The sequence below is a fragment of the Colobus angolensis genome, unplaced genomic scaffold, assembly GCF_000951035.1.
Source record: "Colobus angolensis palliatus isolate OR3802 unplaced genomic scaffold, Cang.pa_1.0 Scaffold119, whole genome shotgun sequence".
Lineage (NCBI taxonomy): Eukaryota > Metazoa > Chordata > Mammalia > Primates > Cercopithecidae > Colobus > Colobus angolensis.
Genome location: NW_012113030.1, coordinates 4,506,045 through 4,522,764, shown reverse-complemented (window position 1 = coordinate 4,522,764; position 16,720 = coordinate 4,506,045). Strand labels below are relative to the sequence as shown.

Sequence of the window (16,720 nt, the reverse complement as noted above, 5' to 3'; positions counted from 1 at the left end):
CTCTACTAAAAAATATTTATTAAAAAACCCGGAATGCTCTATTTCATGTAAAAAAAAAAAAAAAAAAAAAAAACTCCACAATTCCACATTAAGAAATAATCACCTCTGAGAGGTTCTACAGTAAATTTTTTCCTAAAGTAATTTTAACATTGATTACAACATAATACTACTACTTAAGTTTACCTAAACCAAAAGTCACGCAAATATTTATGTGGTATATTGTGTTGTTTTTATTTTTAAGGAGAATGGTCCTAGAAGATTCATTCAGATGTTGGTGGTCATTCTTTTTTTTTTTTAAACGGAGTGTTGCTTTTGTTGCCCAAGATGGAGTGCAGTGGCGCAATCTTGGCTCACTGCAACCTTCGCCTCCAGGGTTCCAGCGATTCTCCTGCCCCAGTCTCCTAAGTAGCTGGGATTACAGGTGCCCGCCACCACGATGGGCTAATTTTTTTGTATTTTTAGTAGAGATGGGGTTTCATCATGTTGGCCAGGCTGGTCTCAGAACTCCTGACCTCAGGTGATCCACCCACCTCGGCCTCCCAAAGTGTCGGGATTACTGGCGTGAGCTACCGCACCCAGCCAGATGTGGGTAGTCTTAACAGAATTCTAGGAAATTAGCAATCGTTGTGAAGTAAAATTTTACTTGTTACTTTTATGAGACTAATAAGATAACTTATTTTGGATAAAACTCAAGCTTGCTGAGGTAAAATGAAGTATCACAACTATTCGGGATACGGCTGAATCTTGCCCCTTTTTTTCTCTATATTTTCTATTTCCTGGGATCTAGTAAATCAAACCAAGGTAAAATCTAGATTTATAGTCTTTTAAATACTTCAGAATGCTCTGTGGCTCACTCTTCTTTTTGTGGCACACCTACTGATTCACTAATATTACATATATTCTTCTCCATTTGAACCAATGAGGAAAGACCTTAAAATTAAAATCTATTCATATTGACACTAACACGAAATAGAATTGTCCATATCAAGTTTGAGAGATTTTAAAAATCGCACAACCTGAAAGAAAAACATTTTTCCTTTTTATATTTTCTGTATAATTGCTGACCAAGAAATCTGAATGAAAAGTGATGAGACAAAAATATATTTTTTTTGTCTGTACCACCTGTCAGATTTTAAAATGTTTTCTATTTTCATTTATTATTTTTTCTGGCATTAGGTGTTTTTGATACTCTTCCCATCCCAATAAAGAAATTGGGAAAACATATTTAATACCTATAGGTCTCCAGCTCTTCAGTGGCATGGCTGATCTTTTCGTCTACTTTAGAAAGTTTCTCTTCTTTCTCTAACCGGTAATTTTCCTCTACTGTTAATTTCCTTAAAAACAAAAAATGTTTTAATTCTCTTAATACATGTCATAAGATAATAAATTCTATCTTTTTAATTGTATCAAAACTGGTGATTCCTATAAAATGATTTCTAAAATACCAGTGAAAACATTACCTACAAGGAAAAAAAAAGTACCTGTATAAACATTCCTGGTGTGAAATTTAATATTAAAAACCGAAATTGTAAAGCATCGTGCCTAATACACAACTACTAACAGTTTCAAGAGTTTTCTATATAAATTTATCTTAAAAACAGGATCAAAGATATATTTAATAAAAACTATTATGACTATCACTTACCAAGTCTTTCTGTATAAACAAGCACGACATTTGCTAGTAAGAAGTCACCAATTAATAAAATGTGTTTCATTAATTTTTATATTGGTTAGTGTTAGGCTTCCAGGTGAGCATACACACACACACACACATAATTATAATTACAATGACCCAAAGTAAACAGTGGCAGTAGCAGTCCTATTTACTACATCTAGTTCTATTAATAATAACTTATTGAGCCATTAGTATGTGCCAAAAACTGTTCTTAGACTTTTGCATGTATTATTTAATTACCACAACAGCTCTACAAGAAGGGTGGTACTGTTATTCCCATTTTACAAAAACGAAAATGAAGCACAGAGAAATCATTAAACCAAGGCCTAGAGCTCATAAGCAGTGACTCTTTTATGCTATAACACCCATGTTGTTTCATTTCACATACTATCATTAATAACCTTGGTCACCCAAGAAACATTTATTGAATACCACAGGAAAACACATTTGGAGTCCTAAATGGGTAACTTCCCTCCGTCATGAATTTTGAGAAGGAACAAAACAAACGACTGAAGAAGTCTTGCAGCATGGTAGTAAATGTTTTGTATTCTACACACTACACTACCTATTGCTTAGAAAGCATTCCCTAAAATCAATTACATTCATGGACGTTGTAAAAAAAAATAAGTCATCTCCTTAGGAAAAGCACGAAAGTGCGATGGGCACGGATATGGAAGAGAGATGTGCTTTTACAGACCATGTAGACTGAAGATAGCTAGAAATTCTTTGACACCCCTCCTGATAAAAGGTGAGGTCTATATAACTTCCCATTGAATTTGGGTGGGCCTATTAATAATAGAAATTACACTGTGAAAGGAGACCTGATGATATGACTTAAAAATATCGTATCTTGGCCGGGCGCAGTGACTCATGCCTATAGTCCCAGCATTCTCAGAGGCTGAGGCGGGCAGATCATGAGGTCAGGAGTTTGAGACCAGCCTGGCTAACATGGTGAAATCCTGTCTCCCCTAAAAATACAAAAATTAGCCAGGTGTGGTGGCGGGCACCTGTAGTCCCAGCTACTCGGGAGGCTGAGGCAGGAGAATAGTGTGAACCCGGGAGGCGGAGGTTGCAGTGAACCAAGATCACGCCACTGCACTCCAGCCTGGGGATAGCAGCGAGATTTCATCCCAAAAAAAAAAAAAAAGTAACACATCAAGCTTCTAGGTCCTACCATTTCATTTGTTTCCACTATTAAATTTGGGAAAATGGTATATCAGTCATGAAAAACATCACGCCAACATCTAGACTGAACTTAAATTATACTATATGCAGTAAGAATATAAATTTAACATTTCACTGGTACTATCAACTCAATATTTTACTCTGAAGAAGTACCAATGGCATAATTCATTGAATTTCAGTAGCAAGTAGTTTAACGTAAATATAAGAAGGAAATGTAAATTTTAGGAATTTAAAATAATTTCAAACTAATGAATGAAATCATGTGAACAACACACACAACTAGGATACTACTCAGTTTCCTATCCTTTAAAAATCTAAAGAAAATACCTTTTCTTTGAAATGTTAAACATTACTCATCAAAATTCTATAACCAACCATATACTTTTTTTATTCAAAAGATACACTCAAAAATATTTCTTTCACCTCAATCACTTACATCCAAGTTTTACTTTAATACCTTTCATTCTAATCTAAAAAGAAGGGCCCACTTGTAGGTACTGGCTGAAAAACCCTGAGGTTATACTGTAATTCTTCCATTTTGTCAAGTTTATTCTCTTGCATACCCTGAGCAGTCCCAAATGGCCAAAGGTTCATAACAAATAACAACTTTTTAATTGTGAACTGAGTCCAAATCATGACTGAAGTATAGAGCCTGGCAGTGAATGAGCCAAGCACTACCCAGTATCCTGATCTCAAAGAAGCATTAGTACTCTCTACCAGTTTTCCAAATATATAAAGTAGACTGTCATTATTTGTGCTAGTTATGTTCCATAAAGCCACTATAAATCGTAAATTAGCAAATACTAGATCACTGCTCCCAAGGGTAGTACAGGGTTAGCTTCCTGCTATAGCCTCTGGTCACAACAATTTTATCAACCAACCAATATATAACCTTGTTTTTTGTGCGTTTCTGTTTAAAGATACCTTATTTAACATATATTGTTAATTTACTGACACTGAATTCACAGCCAAAAGCACAGTACTTCATGCCTAAACAAAGGTTATCTAACACATGTATTTTCTCTGTAACACACATCACAGCCTTCTTGTGCTTCAAAACACCACACAGCAGTTCAGCACTATGCTTAGGGGGCATTTAAAACAGCTTAATCACCAGCAAAAAGCAAAAAATGTAAAAAATGAGGTACAAATATACTGTAAAAGGATACTTGTTTGCAGAATGAGAGCTGAAACAAGAAAGCAGAGCCTCGCCTTGTTTGACCTCAGCTGGGAACATGCACATTGGGCAACTCCAATTTTTCATCATTCGGAATGTGTTCATGAATGGCTGCAAAAGCTCTGCATGTATTGATCTGATTTACAAATAAATTTTAGCAAGTAAGTGAATTCACAAATACAGATTCTATAAATAATGAAGAACAACTGTAATAACTTTCATTAAGAGCCTAAAGGAACCTGAAAGTCTGTTACATCTTATTAGCCTTTACAATGAAAAAAATATGTGCTATGGTACTATTTGAAAATCTAGAGTCTTCAGATATCTCAAGGGTCTTCAGTGTACTTAGGCATTTAGGCAACAGCATGCACACACACACTCTCCTTCACTCCAATATATAAAGGCACTGAACATATTTGTACATATATTCAACAAACATGTACTGAACAGCTATCATGTGTCTCACATGCTTTAGGCACTGGGAATACAGAAGTGAAGAAAATAATTCTCTCTCAGAGCTCATATTTAACATAGGGAAGATAAAAGAAATAAAAGCAATCAATCATCAGAGGACAATAAGAGCTATGAGGCAAAATAAGGGGATGAAGAGTAGCAGGTATTATTTTAGTTAGAGTAGCCAGGGAAGGATTCTTTGAGGTAACATTTGAACCCAGGTCTAATAAAATGAAGAACTGAGTCATGCAAATATATAGGAAACATCATTCCAGGCAGAAGAAACAAGTGCAAAAGACCCTGAGGTCAATGTGCTAAAGAGCATCAAAAAGGCCAGTGTTGGATGGAGGGTACTGAGAGGAAAATGAACATGAATAAGCTAAAATTGAAGAGGTGGCCAAGGGTCCAATCCTGTACTGTCTTGTAGGCCAAGATATAAAAGCTGCGGGTTGAGTGTGATATAAAGGCACCCGGGGATTTTGAGCACAAGAGTGACCATACTCACAATTCACACTTTAAGGGTCATCCTGCATGCTGCACAGAAAACATAGTGCAGGAGAAAGGGTGGAAAGGAGGAGACTACTCATAAGGCTACTGTAATAAGCCAGATGTTAACTACTGATGACTTGGACTAGACTAATATGGGAGATGGTAAAAAGTGGTCAGATTCAGGCTATAAAAAAGCTGACAGGATTTAATGACAGAATAAATAGGAGATATAAAAGCAAGAGAGAAGTCAAAAATGGCTTGAGGAGCCACCCTATATAACTAAGTAAAGGACACTGCCATTTACTAAGACAAGGAACACTTGGGAAGAAGCAACTTGCACAGAACAGAGAAATCCGTTTTACATATATCAGAGATGGAATTAAATGGGCAGTTCAATCAAAAGTGTCCACTCAGAAACCCTGCCAGTATTAGGAAGTTTAAGGCAATAATTTGCTGACTACTTACTAGAAGCTAAAGAGGATTCTGTTAACTAGCTTGGAAATTCCAACATCATTTACAATATTTTCTTTGTTGAAAAAAAAAAGTGTTTCCAGATTTATTGAAAAGTATTCCAGATCAAATACCTTTCTTAAAAATAAGTTGATGACATACAATCTAATCACAAATTGAGAACTTTCAGTAATCGCTACAGCAAACCATGTAACATGTATCCCTAAAGCTATTTTACTTGCTGTTCAATGGAGTTAACATAATTTTTATTACCTGTGGAGTTTCATTTCATTTTCTTGATATAATTCAGTCATTACTTTTAGTTTCTGTTGAAGCTTCTGATTCTCATTTTCAAAATGTGTGTTTTCTGACTGCAAAGATGCTTGTTCAGTTTGAAGACTTTTAATATGCTCTATATAAAAAGTTTAAAGGAGTAAACATTTTGAGTTGCATACTAACATTTCAGAAACATAAAAATTACTAAAAATAATAAATTATTAATAAACTGAACTCTATCCAAAAACAGAAAATCTATAAGGTATTTTGTTTACCTAAATGCTTTTATTGTTATTACTTGATTGACACATTAAAAACTGTACATATTTATGTGGTACAGTGTGATATTTCAATACAAGTATTCAATGTGTAATAATCCTATCAGGGTAATTAGCATATCCATCACCTCTAACATTTGTCATTTGTTTATGTTATGAACATTCAAAATCCTCTCTTCTAGCTATTTAAAAATAACAATATGACAAAGTAGATCTAAGAAAAAGAAAAATAAATGTAAAGTTAACTAGTCACCCTACAGTGCTATAGAACACTAGAAATCGTTCCACCTATCTAGTTATAATTTTGTATCTGCTAACTAACCTCTCCCTAATCTGCTACCCTCTATACTTCCCAACCTCATATTACTATTACTATTCCACTCTCTACTTGTATAAGATCAACATTTTTAGCTCCCATATATGAGTGAGAACATGTGCCATTTCTCTTTCTGGTGTGGCTTATTTCACTTAAAATAGGCTCACTTATGTTGCCACAAAACAGGATCCCATTATTTTTTGATGACTGAATAGAGTTCCACTGAGTGTATTAATATTTTAATTAAGGAGCTATATAAATTGTTTTAATTTTGGCCGGGCACAGTGGCTCATGCCTGTAAATCTCAGCACTTTGTAAGGCCGAAGTGGGTGGATCACTTGAGGCCAGGAGTTCACTATCATCCTGGCCAACATGGCAAAACCCTGTCTCTACTTAAAACACAAAAATTTGTCAGGTGTTGTGGGGCATGCCTGTAATCCCAGCTACTTGGGAGGCTGAGGAAGGAGAACTGCTTGAACCTGGGAGGCAGAGCTTACAGTGAGCCAAGATCACACCAATGCACTCTAGCCTGGGTGAAAAAGCGAGACCCTGTCTCCAAAAAAAAAAAAAAATTCTTCTAATTTTTATTATTATTTATAGGATTCCCAAAACCTTAAACATTCTAATTCTAGCATCTAATTTTCAATTTTGGAGCTAAATGCCACTTTCTCAGGAAGGTCTTGGAGATAAGAGATTTAAAGGGAGATATTGTAGCTCAACATTCCCTGTAAAACTCTTTCCAGGTGATGAATAATGCCTGTTTTTATCTAGTAAAAACTTTATCTCTCAATAAATACTTAAATTCTACCTAGCCCTCCCTTTTAAGCTAAAATTTTGACATATAAGTCAAGCCAGAAATCTGGATCTTCTCATAACAAATGCTCAAACATACTCCTAGTTTAAAGCAGATCAAGACCAGAGAGAAAAATACCAACTTTAAGCTTTGTTTCAACTGCTAAACGATCTTTAAAAAATCTATAAAATAAAAATGAATAATTCTAAATAATTATGAATGCTTTATAATTTATGCACCAATTTTTTTAAAAAACCTCCTTTCTCTTCTAAAGTAATTACCTCAACTCTGAGCTCCTCCAAAATTGAAGTACCAACTCTGAACATCTCTAATATTAAGGTACCAAGATAATAACCTCAACTCCTCTAAGATGAAGGAAGGTATCATCTCCCATAACATGTATATGAATCACCACCACAAATCTTAACAGACAAAACTCAATCTGCCTAAAGAGGAGAGTTTTGGAAATCGTATTGACAAGCATGAAAATTTTAGTAATTACATGTAATGGTATTTAATTATTCTAAAACCCTCATGACATGGTTTGGCTTTGTGTCCCCATCCAAATTTTATGCTGAATTGTAATTCCCAATGTTAGAGGTGGGGCCTGACGCGAGGTGACTGGACCAAGGGGGTGGTTTCTAATGGTTTATCACCATCCTCCTAGTGCTGTCTCCCGCTAGGTGACAGAGTTCTCAAGAGATCTGGTTGTTTTAAAGTGTGTAACACCTCCCCTTCACTCTCTTCCTCCTGCTCCCACCATGTAAGACGTGCTGGCTTCCCCTTCGCCTTCCACCATGACTAAATTTCCTGACGCCTCCCCAGAAGCAGAAGCCTGTCAGCCTGCAAAACCATGAGCCAATTAAACCTCTTTTCCTTACAAGTTACTCAGTTTCAGGTAGTTCTTTACAGCAATGTGAGAATGGACTAATATAACCCATTAAACATACAAACCAAAATAACAGTTTACATAAATATTAAATGATTAAATGTACAGGAAATTGTATGTAACTAAATTTTTTAATCTACATCAGAAAAAAAAATCCATTGATCTAGGCTTTAAGCCATTGCCAAGAACAATCACGTAAAGAAATTAACATTGGGTATTATCTCCATTAAAATTCAATCATCCCTACTGTAAAACAAACAAGCAAACTACAACCCAATAATTAATGTATTTACTACTCCTTTTTTTTTTTGAGACAGAGTCTCGCTGGGTCATCTAGGCTGGAGTACAGCAGTGTGATCTTGGCTCACCCCAGGTTCAAGAGATTCTCGTGCCTCAGCCTCCCAAGCAGCTGGGACTACAGGCATGTGCCACCACGCCCGACTAATTTTTGTATTTTAAGTAGAGACAGGGTTTCACCATGTTGGCCAAGCTGGTCTTGAACTCCCCAGCTCAAGTTATCTGCCCACGTTGGCCTCCCAAAGTGCTGGGATTACAGGCGTGAGCCACCACGCCTGGCCATATTTTTGTACTTCTACTCTAGCTATTTTGTTTTGAATTGTGACTTAAAGACCACTGTAAATGATTACAAGAAAAGGCAGAAACAGTTTAGAGGAAAATTTTCATGCTATGAATAAAAGATCAATTACAGAAATTTATCTTTCATGATCCATTAAAAAAAGTTAGATTTGGAAGAAGAGTACAGGCAGACATAGAGTCTCCAAATATTAATCTAAGAAGAAAAACAAAGATTCGCCAGGAAACTGTATTAAGGAGTGGGACAACTGGTGAGCAAATTTCCTTGCTACTCTGGCACTTCGTACACACGTTTTTTCAAATACCACTTCCTTGAAAGTAAGCTATCTTTTCCTTCTGTGAATCTCCCATGGCTTTTAGTACAATGGTTTACATATAGCAACATTCTCTTAAACTAATACTAATGTTTCTCTAAATCCAAAAATAATCCAATTACTAAAATCATGTGAGTAGGGATATAATTGTTTAATAACCTCTATCTTTGGTGGTTCAATCTTTTAAAATAGTATTACAAATGTAGTTCACATACTGTAGAAGTTTTTGAAAATACAGATAAGTAAAAAGAATATAAAAATCTGTCCATAATCCCATATTCAGAGATAATCATTATTGACATTTGAGTATGTCCTTCCAAATGTATATGGTAAATCTTTTTACTTATTCTTTTTTATTTTTACAAAATGAGATGCTATTTACGCCAACTTTAAAATTTTTCAAACATATTGATGGAACTTGTTTACTTTTTAAAAATACAAACACTATCAGCAAAATAAACATAAATGTTTTCAATTAAAAAAAAACCTTTGTTTCTACAGGTCTAACATCACTCTTGTATGTGCTAATATACTATGTATGTACATTAAAGGAACAAATCATACTGCAAGTAGTACCACTACCGAAGATTAATTTTTCAATTAACAAAGACTTTAAACATTAAGTTTCAATTTGCTACTTTTTAACATCTAAAACGTAACAAACACATAACACTGTAATTCAAAGATAAATACAGTTTTACATGTTTTTTAAAAAATTTCATTATTTTAACTTCACATAAATATAGAGGAAATCGATACACCTTTAGCAACAAAGAAAACAAAAACCAGGACTGTTTCACAAATACCAAACAAGAACAAAAGTTAAAAAATATATATAATTGGATCTTCCCAAAATTAATTCAATTAATTTTTACCATTCTCTGAAAGGAGGTGTACTTACTTAGAAAAACATTAAAAGTGTATATATAGATGACCTACCTGTAAGCTCTTCCTTTGTTTTATCAACTTCAGATAACTGAATATAAATTTGGTTTCTTTCTCCTTCTAAAGTTTTTAAAGAAGCATTTAACTTTAAAGAAGGGAAGAAGGAAAAAAGTAACATTAGTTAGTTATACAACAACAACAACAAAAATAACATAAAACCTCACTATAACAACCCCAACACTTTTTAAGCTCTTTTATCATTTTGATGAAATTATCACCTGGAATACAGAAACCAATAATGCAACTTCCATCTTAAAAAAACCAGCAAAGTCATCAATACTTGTAAATCTCAGAACAAGGGATAGAGAAAAGTAGTGAATGCTTTTCACTGGATGCTTAAGAAAGTGACTATTTTCATTCTATTTACTTTCAACAAAAGTTTTTATTAAAGCAGCCTTCAAACTACATTACCAAGACTTCACATAGATCAGCAAAAATGAGAATACCACTACTAGGGTGGAAAAGAGAAGGAATAAACCAGAAAAAAAAGGAATCTAGTGTTTACTTAAAATAGGATATAGGGCAGAAGGGGTAAGAAAATACTGAGACTAGAAGAAAAAGAATGCACTGAAGGAAGTACGAGATAAAATACAAGAAACATTTTAAATACATTCTTATCTGAAAAAACGAGTACAGCACTTGGAATTTTTTATTTTGATAAATTCCAAAAATTATATGAACTTCTAAAGTTAGTAACTGAAAGTAAAAAGTAATTGATGATGAAAATTCTGGTAATTTCTTAAATATTTTTATATGGGAACAATAAAATGGACTTTTTAAACAGTTACTATAAAGGAGACATGAGTAATCCATGTTCTCTTTCTTCCTCCTTATTCTTTATATGTATCTAATAGCACAAACCTTAGCAGCATGAATCAGTTTCTTCAAAGCTCCTTTTGGAGGATTATCTACAGTGAAAATCAAAAGCACAACAATGATTTGGGAAAATAGTACAATATGACAATAGACACCAAAATGATTTTATCAGTTCACTCAACCAGAAACTTACAATCCCTCTTCTTGCTAGCATTTGGTATAAAGCAGAACGGCCTTGGACCTGCTCCCAGGAAGCTAAACAATAAAAGCACTGAAGTGCCATATCATTTAACAATGTTCTACAGCTCTAACTCGAAGAACAGACTTATAACAAGGATTCAATATTCACCTAAATATAGACCACAATCGTTAACTATTCTTGGATTCTTACAGCATCCAAAATATGAGTAAAATTATAACCCAAGTTAAAACAACATTTACAAGCATGAGTTTTCTCAAATAGAGAAAGGATTATTTTATATATGATCAAGTAGAAATGAAAAAGTATAAACAGAACTTTATATACTTATTTTAGGGATGTAATTTTTTCCAACATATTAATGTTATCATGAAAAAACTTTTAATCACACTTTTTCCTCCTTAATAAATTTGTTAATTATGCAGGGGGCTGAGGAAGAGAACAGAAAAATAACATAAAAGTCTGAAGAACTACCACTGGGGTAAAATGAGAGGGGGTACATGGGACCTCTGTACTAGTTTTAGAACTTCCTATGATGCCATATTTCAAAATAAAAAGGTTTTTTTCAGGTCAAAGGAATTGGTGTGAGAATACAGTAAGTGGTTATAGTGAAACTAACTTTTGCCACTTTCGCCAACTTCAGAGCACAACCAGCAATGGCAATAACAATTTGAATGGCTAAGATTAAAAGTACTGTAACCATCTGAACCTCTGACGAAAGCAAAAGAAGTATCCTGAAGTATTGACTTATAGAACACTCATTTCTCAAACTAGTCATTCATCCATTTGATTAGCTTACAGTACAGGGAAAAACAGGTATTGAAATGATTATGATGTAATTTTGAAAGTGGCTATAATAAAGATATGCATAATATACAAAGAAAACAAAGCGAGGAGGCTGTAAGTGTGTCTGAGCAGCTGGAGAAAGACTTACTGAAAAGGCAATGCTCCAGCTGAAGCTAAACTATAAGGGATGGTGAGAAAGGACAGTATGTTGCAGACAGACAGAATGTGCCAAAGTAAAAGCATATAAAGAACATGGTGCACATAGGGAAAAAAAAGGAAATAGAAGAGCTAGTCACCATTTTAGCAAAAGGAGATGAGTCATGACTTAATACCTAAGTAAGCACCATTTTCTGATTCACTGTTCATTTCTAATTCCAAGTTATCATCATCCGTTATGTCTTCTCCAAGCACAGCAGCCCAATCTTTCATCTTTAGCAAGCGTTCAGTCAGAGTCTTGACATTTAACAAAGGGGAAAAACAGAGAGAGTAATGCCTTATGCTAACAGCTTTACAGCTTCTGAATGTCCAGTTACAGTTTAAAAATCAATCCACATAAATAACAACACAAGAGCTCTTATTTTCCACCTCTTAAGATATTGTAAAGTCTTGAGAAATGATAACATTTATTGACTATTAAACTCTGCAAGATAAAAACCAAAACTAGTTATTCCCAAATCAAGTATAGTACATATTAATATCATGCAACTAAAAAGTAGTAAAATATTTTTGTATATGACATTTCTCACGTGCCACAAATAACAGTGGCCTGATTTAACATAAGAGTAAATGCTGTGTGGCACCAAACACATCTGCAGTGAGATACATAATGTATAAAAAGATCGTAGATTTTTACTTGATTTATTCAAGGAAACAATTAGCTGAGGAGTTCAACTGAGATAAAGATATTTATAAAATAGAATTTGAATGGAACATTAGAGGTTTTCCAAAAGTACTTTTTGAATTTTGTTGAATAAAGAAATATTTTCCAACACTACAGATAATCAAATGACGTGTCTCGTATTCCTCTGGAGGAACCCACCTAAAAATAATGCACTGCTCTACAATTTTCACCCTTCGATCTCATCCCTCTCTTCAGAGTTCCAGGCACAAATAACACGGCCTATACCTTTGAGCAGAGCTTGAGGTTAGCATCTCATTCTAGGTGGATCATTTGAGGTCAGGAGTTCAAGACTAGCCTGGCCAAAATGGTGAAACCCCGTCTTTACTAAAAATACAAAAAAATTAGCCAGGCATATTGGCACATGCCTGTCGTCCCAGCTACTCAGGAGGCTGAGGCAGGAGAATCACTTTAACCCAGGAGGCAGAGGTTGCAGTGAGCTGAGATGGTGCCACTGCACTCCAGCCTGGGTGACAAGATTGAAACTCTGTCTCCAAAAAAAATATATATATATACACACACACTTTTTTTTACTTTATATATATATATATAATTAAGTACATATATTTTATATATAATATATCATTTACTTAATATATATTTTTATATGTAATATATATTATTTACTAAATATATGTGTGTGTGTGCGCCAAATTCTGAAGAAAAGACAGCTGGAATTTTGAAAATATTCTTGCAGCAACATAACTAGCATAAATCCATCACTTTCAATATGACAACATCCACATCACTGTGTAAATTACAGAACATTAGTTTTACATAGTATTTGATACACGTGAGTATCTGTATTTACCAGCATTAAGACTTTTTAAATGAGTAGGAAATGAAAAAAGTCAAAAAATCCTAAGAGTAGTATCAATTATTTTATTCCTATAATTAGAGTCAAGTTTCAATTAAATTTATTTTTTAAAAGTATTCCTCTCCACGAAAGTACATACACCAGTTAAAGATATTCAATTAATATATATAACTATGAGTCCAAATTCTCAAACTCTTCCAACCACCTAACAGGAGCAGACAGCATCCTGAAGAGAAACAGTAAAAACCATTATTTTTATTTATTAAATACCTAGGCTAAAATACAGAGAAGAAAAAAGGACACATAGAATATTCATATAAGTATGTATGTGTGTATGTGCATGTACATACTGCAAATCTGTAAGTATTCAAGAAACATTTGAAAATCTGGCCAAATATGTTATGAAAATATGTTGTGAAAATAAAAGCTGCTAAAAACTAGTTTTCAAACTTCAGAGTTAGTGTAAAATTCTAGCCAACTTGGTCACTAAAACCAGCAGAACCATTTACCTTGATGTGATTTTCTTTATCATTTAGAACCTGTTCTGCGTGTACTTTGGAGTCTTCAAATGTTATTTTCTGTTTACTAAGTTCACTCACTTGTTCTTTCCATACTTCAGCTTCTTGCAAAAGCTGAAAATGAAAATTTTAAAAATGCAACTCATCATATAAGTGAATTATTAAAAGATACTAAGAGGGCATTGTGTAGCCACTTAAAAAAGAAAGACATGGCTCCTGTTTTCAAAGAACTTTCAAAATGGGGTAGTGTAAAATAACACACACATTCTTCAACTAGTTTACATCATATATTTATATCAAATAAAGGTTTTCTGAGTTATACATATCTTAGATTTGATCATTTCTTACCATTCCTCATATCCCATATAAAATGTCATACCTTACTTGCATTAAAATTTATATTTTAAATCATTGTGCAATTTTGTACTTAAAATAACTAATCTTCAGAAATACCACCATCCTGGCCAACATGGTGAAACCCCGTCTCTACTAAAATACAAAAATTAGCTGGGCGTGGTGACACACGCCTGTAGTCCCAGCTACTCGGAAAGCTGAGGCAGAAGAATCACTTGAACCCAGGAGGCAATTTTGCAGTGAGCTGAGATTGCGCCACCACACTCCAGCCTGGCAACAGAAAGTGACTCCATCTCAAAGAAAAAATAGTAATAACAACATTAATCTAGAACAGATCAGATTCTGCACAAAAAGTATTCTACTACATATACTTTCACAGGAAAGCCTTTCTGAACATGACAAAAACTAAAGATCATCATAAAAGGCAGACTTGACTACATAAAGCTTAAAAGCTTCACAAATCAAATATAACACAAATGAAATTTAAAGACAACTAGAAAGGAATTCTTTTTTTTTTTTTTTTTTTATTTTCTTTTTGGAAAAGAAAATTTAAAACAGGACCACAATCTTAACTACTGGGCTCAAGATATTCTCTCACCTTAGCTTCCCAAGCAACTAGACTACAAGCACATGTCACCATACTCTGCTAATTTTTTTATTTTTATTTTTTGTAGAATCAGGGTCTTGCTATGTTGCCCAGACTGATCTTGATCTGGCCTCAAGTGATCCTCCCACCTGGACTTTCCAAATCACTGGTATTACAGGTGTGACCCACTGCACCCCACCAAGAAAGAATTCTCATAACATTTGTAGCAGAACGTTAATAACCTTAGCATGCAAAGAGCTCTTAGACCTCAATAAGAAAAATAGGCAAAGAAAAAAAAGACTGAGCAGGCAATTCACAAAAGAAATGGCTCATATATATGAAAAAGTCTAAATGTATTCAGTCTTCGAAACTATGTTCTACCAAACAGTAATTATTGGATTTCTCTGCAAAACTAAGGCTTCATTAGCATATTTCCTAACACATGAAAAGTAACCCTTTTCTATGTATAATAACAGAATCAGATGATAGAGGTAAAAACAAATGAGAATTCAGGAAACAATTCACATTGGTGATCAGGTCAACTCTTATGAGTCAGTAAAGAGACCTGAGTATACAGTATGCAGTATTAAAACTTGAGAGAAGGAGTGCATTAGAACATGGCATCAGTGAATAGTTTGTTTCAAGAACTTTGATTATTACAAGGGAGTTAGATGAAAGCAGTTGTAAAGAGTAAGACTGATCTAGGTGAAATATTTTCCAAGGTGGAAAAGGTAACTGTTGATCATAACATGGCAAATTTAACACGGGGTTTACCACCACTTTCTACTCAAATCTACTAAAATGGCAGAAAACAGATTTTTTTTTTTCAAAGGCATAAACCCATAAGGAAAATAGAATAGGAGATGAGACAAAAGATAACTGTAGAAGTAGAAAATGGAAAGAGATAGAAGTGTGAAAAAAAGACTCAACCTACTAGAGAGAACTACAATCTAAGCCAGAACGTAGGAACACCCAAAAGTAGGCTGATTTGATATACCCCAGAAAGGCTCATGATTTGAAGGCACAAATAGTAGGGAAAATAAGCAGGATTGGAAAAAAGGAGGACTGGCCAAAAGTCTGTATAAAAAACAGTTGGAAAGCCTCCCATGACATAGATATATATACACATTCTTATTCTCTCATTCATTCTCTATCTCTGTCTCTTACACACACACACCCACACACAAACACACACACACACACAGACACGCAAAACCCTACAGGGTTTTTGGAGAGGTAGAACCTGAGACTCTGGGACATCTATCCAGGTGAAGGTGGAAATAACATACTGAAAACATAAAAGTACTCAGAGGAAACTGACTTACTGAACAGTCAGACACCAGCACTCTTTACCTGACTGAGTTGCAAGACTGTTGGCAAAAAGGCTTACACCTCCCAAATGGGAAATGTGGAGGACTCATCCCCGTGCAAATGGTCGTCAGATACCAACAACTGAGAATCCTCCAATTAGAAATACCCTAACCTGGCCAGGTGCGGTGGTTCCTGCCTGTAATCCCAGCACTTTGGGAGGCTGAGGCAGGCAGATCACTTGAGGTCAAGAGTTCAAGACCAACCTGGCCAACATGGTGAAACCCCATCTCTACCAAAAACACAAAAATTAGCCAGATGTGGTGGTGCATGCCTGTAATCCCAGCTACTCGGGAGGCTGAGGCAGGAGAATCACTTGAACCCAGGCAGCAGAGGTTACAGTGAGCCGAGATAGCACCCACTCCAGACTGGGTGACAAACTGAGACTCTGTCTCAAAAAAAAAAAAAAAAAGAAAGAAAAAAAAGAAAAGAAATACTCTAACCATGGCCAGGTGTGGTGGCTCAAGCCTGTAATCCCAGTACTTTGGGAGGCCGAGACAGGCGGATCACAAGGTCAGGAGATCAAGACCATCCTGGCTAACAC

At 34.8% G+C, this 16,720-nt stretch overlaps 1 protein-coding gene across 1 annotated transcript in view; it reads right to left on the bottom strand.

Moving 5' to 3' along the window:
- CTAGE5 (CTAGE family, member 5) overlaps positions 1-16,720 on the bottom strand; it is a 91,274-nt gene that overhangs the window by 44,284 nt on the left and 30,270 nt on the right. The window contains exons 7-12 of the mRNA XM_011926663.1: positions 13,860-13,982; positions 11,968-12,088; positions 10,696-10,742; positions 9,829-9,919; positions 5,703-5,841; positions 1,233-1,334 (exon numbers count right to left, since the gene is read on the bottom strand). Of these exons, the coding sequence (XP_011782053.1) occupies positions 1,233-1,334; positions 5,703-5,841; positions 9,829-9,919; positions 10,696-10,742; positions 11,968-12,088; positions 13,860-13,982 (623 nt within the window). The remainder of the gene's footprint in view (positions 1-1,232; positions 1,335-5,702; positions 5,842-9,828; positions 9,920-10,695; positions 10,743-11,967; positions 12,089-13,859; positions 13,983-16,720) is intronic.